Source organism: Talpa occidentalis, unplaced genomic scaffold (genome assembly GCF_014898055.3).
Source record: "Talpa occidentalis isolate TD23 unplaced genomic scaffold, MPIMG_talOcc4v2.1 talOcc4.5, whole genome shotgun sequence".
Classification (NCBI taxonomy): domain Eukaryota; kingdom Metazoa; phylum Chordata; class Mammalia; order Eulipotyphla; family Talpidae; genus Talpa; species Talpa occidentalis.
Window position 1 is genome coordinate 654,231 of NW_023604861.1, and position 4,779 is coordinate 659,009.

General features: G+C 58.4%; 1 protein-coding gene across 1 annotated transcript; it reads right to left on the bottom strand.

The window, feature by feature from the left end:
• Positions 1 to 1,815: 1,815 nt before the first annotated feature.
• LOC119259618 (basic proline-rich protein-like) lies at positions 1,816 to 3,476 on the bottom strand (the record flags this gene model as incomplete). Its single annotated transcript, XM_037528600.1, has 2 exons — positions 1,816 to 2,522; positions 2,942 to 3,476. Coding segments are annotated over 2 exons (1,242 nt in total), but the record flags the coding sequence as incomplete, so codon positions are not given.
• Between the last annotated feature and the right edge of the window lie 1,303 nt (positions 3,477 to 4,779).

The following is a 4,779-nucleotide window of genomic DNA, read 5'->3' on the forward strand; positions in this document are numbered from 1 at the left end:
GGCCCCCTCCAGGGCCAGCATGGGCACTGTCTCGTCCACATACCGGGAGCCAGTACCACTCCACTGTGTCCTCCCCACTGTGGGGTGAGGGGCCTGCGCTCCGGCAGTGACTTCCCAGCCTCCACCAGGGCATGGCGTGAGGCCAAACACCCGGGACTCTGGCCGACACGACCTTCCCACAGGTGGTGCCGACATTGGGCGCTGCCACCCCGCGGCCTCTTGCTCCAGGCTCCGCCACCTGTGTGAACACTGTTGACCCAGAAAAGGCAGAGGAGAGGGAGAAAGAAGCGGAGGGGCTGAGGCCATGCGCTGCCACGGGGGGTGTGCCAGCATGCATGTGCCGTGTGAGTGCTTGTGTGCTGTGTGAACATGTACATGCCATGTGCGACCTGGCTTGGGGGGCAGAGAGCACGCCCTCTGGACTGTGAGCTTGCCAGTGAATGCTAGGGCCTGCCCCACACCCCGCTCACCATCTCAGCCTAGAACGGGACTCAGAGGTGCAGCCGGGCCAGCTCTGTACCTGAGACTCTACCACGTCCAGGACTGACGGCGGCCACGGTCATATCACATGGCGGGCACAAGCCTCCCGAGCGGAGCAGCCGGCCTAGCAGCGGGGCTGTGGGCGAGGCCAGCTCGGGCCACCCCCACACCCAGCGCCGGTGCCCCGGCCTCATAGCACTGGACAGGAGCAAGGGCCGCCTGCCTCCTGCACCCCTCAGGCTACAGCAACAACAGATCATGGCACCGCAAGGACCGTGGCACCCCCCGAACAAGGACCTGCCACCTCAGGCCTGAGCAGATACTGAGTAGCCTAGCCCGGGGCTGCGAGCTGCTGGGTAGGACAGGGCCTCGCCTCGCCTGCTGCAGCCCACCCAGACAGCTGGGCTTGCAGCAACAAGGGAGACAGTCAGGGTGAGTTCCATCTCTGCGATGTTCTTCCTCCTCAGCCCAGACGAGCCGCCTTCCAATCACCCTTGCCGGTCAGTCCCCACAGCCTCCACACGGGATGCGCCGGACACCCCTGCGCAGCCACCAGCGCCCTGTCTGTGGAGGCACCCGCCCTGGGCCTCCGTGTGCCCTGGGGACTCACTGCACCCACAACAGGTCGTGGTTCTGCAGTAATACCCCTGGAAAGAGGACATGCGGGGGGAGAAGGGGGAGCTGTGCTGCCCTCGCCCTGCCCCCCACCGCCCTGCAGGCGTGGAGCCCTCTCACTCTGGAGTCAAGGGCGCCCATTCTTCCAGAATGCATATGCCCGGGGGCTGCAGGCAGCCCAGTGTTAAGACCCCAGTGCAAACTGTGTTGGGTCTGGAGCTGAAAGACCTGGGTTCAGGGCCTGACCTTGCCATTATCTCTCTGTGCAAACTTTGGAAAATTACATGGTTTCCTTGGAGTTCAGCTTCCTCACATGTTCATCAGGGAGGTTGGTGGGGGTGGTGGAGGTGACGGTGGAGCTGATGGTGGTCATGGTGGTGATGGTGGTGGTGATGGTGGTGATGGTGATGGTGGTGATGGTGGTGATGGTGATGGTGGTGATGGTGGTGGTGATGGTGGTGATGGTGGTGATGGTGGTGATGGTGGTGATGGTGATGGTGGTGATGGTGGTGATGGTGGTGGTGATGGTGGTGATGGTGGTGGTGATGGTGGTGATGGTGGTGATGGTGGTGGTGATGGTGGTGATGGTGGTGGTGGTGATGGTGGTGATGGTGATGGTTGTGATGCTGGTGGTGGTGATGGTGGTGATGGTGGTGGTGATGGTGGTGATGGTGATGGTGGTGGTGATGGTGGTGATGGTGGTGGTGGTGATGGTGGTGATGGTGATGGTGGTGATGGTGATGGTGATGGTGGTGGTGATGGTGATGGTGGTGATGGTGATGGTGGTGATGGTGATGGTGGTGATGGTGGTGATGGTGGTGATGGTGATGGTGGTGATGGTGGTGATGGTGGTGGTGATGGTGGTGGTGATGGTGGTGATGGTGGTGATGGTGATGGTGGTGATGGTGGTGATGGTGATGGTGATGGTGGTGATGGTGGTGATGGTGATGGTGGTGATGGTGGTGGTGATGGTGGTGATGGTGGTGATGGTGGTGGTGATGGTGGTGATGGTGGTGATGGTGATGGTGGTGATGGTGGTGATGGTGATGGTGGTGATGGTGGTGATGGTGATGGTGGTGGTGATGGTGGTGATGGTGGTGATGGTGGTGATGGTGGTGGTGATGGTGGTGATGGTGGTGATGGTGATGGTGGTGATGGTGGTGATGGTGATGGTGGTGATGGTGGTGATGGTGATGGTGGTGATGGTGGTGGTGATGGTGGTGATGGTGGTGGTGATGGTGGTGATGGTGGTGATGGTGATGGTGGTGGTGATGGTGGTGATGGTGGTGGTGGTGATGGTGGTGATGGTGATGGTGGTGATGCTGGTGGTGGTGATGGTGGTGGTGATGGTGGTGATGGTGATGGTGGTGGTGGTGATGGTGATGGTGGTGATGGTGGTGATGGTGGTGATGGTGATGGTGGTGATGTGATGGTGGTGGTGATGGTGGTGATGGTGGTGGTGATGGTGGTGATGGTGGTGGTGATGGTGATGGTGGTGATGGTGGTGATGGTGGTGATGGTGATGGTGGTGATGGTGGTGATTGTGGTGGTGATGGTGGTGGTGATGGTGGTGGTGATGATGGTGGTGGTGATGGTGGTGATGGTGATGGTAGTGATGGTGGTGATGGTGATGGTGATGGTGGTGGTGATGGTGGTGGTGATGATGGTGATGGTGATAGTGGTGGTGATGGTGGTGATGGTGGTGATGGTGGTGGTGATGGTGGTGGTGATGGTGGTGGTGGTGGTGATGATGGTGATGGTGATAGTGGTGGTGATGGTGGTGATGGTGATGGTGATAGTGGTGATGGTGGTGGTGATAGTGGTGACGGTGGTGATGGTGATGGTGGTGACGGTGGTGATGGTGATGGTGGTGACGGTGGTGATGGTGATGGTGGTGGTGATGGTGATGGTGGTGATGGTGGTGATGGTGGTGATGGTGGTGGTGATGGTGGTGATGATGGTGGTGGTGATGGTGGTGATGGTGGTGATGGTGATGGTGGTGATGGTGATGGTGATGGTGATGGTGATGGTGATGGTGGTGATGGTGATGGTGGTGTTGGTGATGGTGGTGATGGTGGTGATGGTGATGGTGGTGACGGTGGTGATGGTGGTGATGGTGGTGGTGGTGATGGTGATGGTGGTGATGGTGGTGATGGTGTTGGTGGTGATGGTGGTGATGGTGGTGATGGTGATGGTGGTGATGGTGGTGGTGATGGTGGTGGTGATGGTGGTGATGGTGATGGTGGTGATGGTGATGGTGATGGTGGTGATGGTGGTGATGGTGATGGTGGTGATGGTGGTGATGGTGGTGATGGTGGTGGTGATGGTGGTGATGATGGTGGTGGTGATGGTGGTGATGGTGGTGATGGTGGTGATGGTGATGGTGGTGATGGTGGTGATGGTGGTGGTGGTGATGGTGATGGTGGTGATGGTGGTGATGGTGATGGTGGTGATGGTGGTGATGGTGATGGTGGTGATGGTGGTGATGGTGGTGGTGATGGTGGTGGTGATGGTGGTGGTGATGGTGGTGATGGTGATGGTGGTGATGGTGATGGTGGTGATGGTGATGATAGTGGTGATGGTGGTGATGGTGATGGTGGTGGTGGTGATGGTGGTGGTGATGGTGTGGTGGTGGAAGTGGTGACGCTGGAGGTGACGGTGGTGGTGAAGTCTTGGTATATTGAATCAATAAATTATGATCATTACTGTTATTTGAGACAGACTTGATGTTACTTCTTCCACATCATTAACTCTGATTATGTCCGACGCCTGCACGGCCTGTCCAGCTGGGGCACACTGTCAGCTCTGTATGCCGTCGGGCCAGGTCTCCCCACACTGACCTTCTCCGCACCCAGCATATCCCACCTTTACAAACACCTTTTTCTTCACCTACAAAGGTTGTCTAACCCTTACCTGCCTTGCAAACTCCTATACAGCCTTAAAACCCAGTTCTAGGGTGACTTCCTCAGTGAAATAATTGTTGACGACCTCAGAAGAGCTACCTCCTTCTAGAACATTCCCACAGCATTTGTTAGAGCCACTTGGACACCACACACAATGTGCACATCACACCGTCTTACTGATTTCCAGTTGTTCTGGCCCTCAGGGAAGGACTGTGCGGCCACGGTAGCCGCCAGGGATGGTCGGTCTCAGCAAGGGCACAGAGTGCAGAGCCCACGGCAGCACAGGGAGGCCAGTGGAACCCACTCTCCTGCCACGTCCCCAGGCCACGAGTTCCTGGATCTCTAGCCCAGGTTCCAAATTCAAGGCCCGCACATGCCTGTCTCTGGATGGCTGCAGTTTTCAGGTCCCCAGAGGGGACAGAGCTTGGTGCAGCCACAAGTTGTCATTGGTGAAAGCGAAGTCCCCAGGCACCAGTGCCAAGTGAGGGGAGTTCATCCCGCAGGGGCCCTGGACAGCCCTGCTGGCCCCCTGGACACGCATGCTGGGCTCGATGCATCAGACCCTGAGCCCGGAACAGGCGCAGATGGAGCCTGGGATGGCTGGTTTCCTGCGGAGATCCCAGGCCGCAACTCCAGCTCCAGGGCCCCTTTTCTGTGTTCTGCACCCAAGCTGGCACTCTGGAAGCGGAGGTGTGGCACCTGGGGGTGGGGCAGGGCCGAACAGGGCTGTGGGGCCTCTGTGCTCTGCCCCACTGGCTGCGCCCTCCCAGCGGCAGCGTCA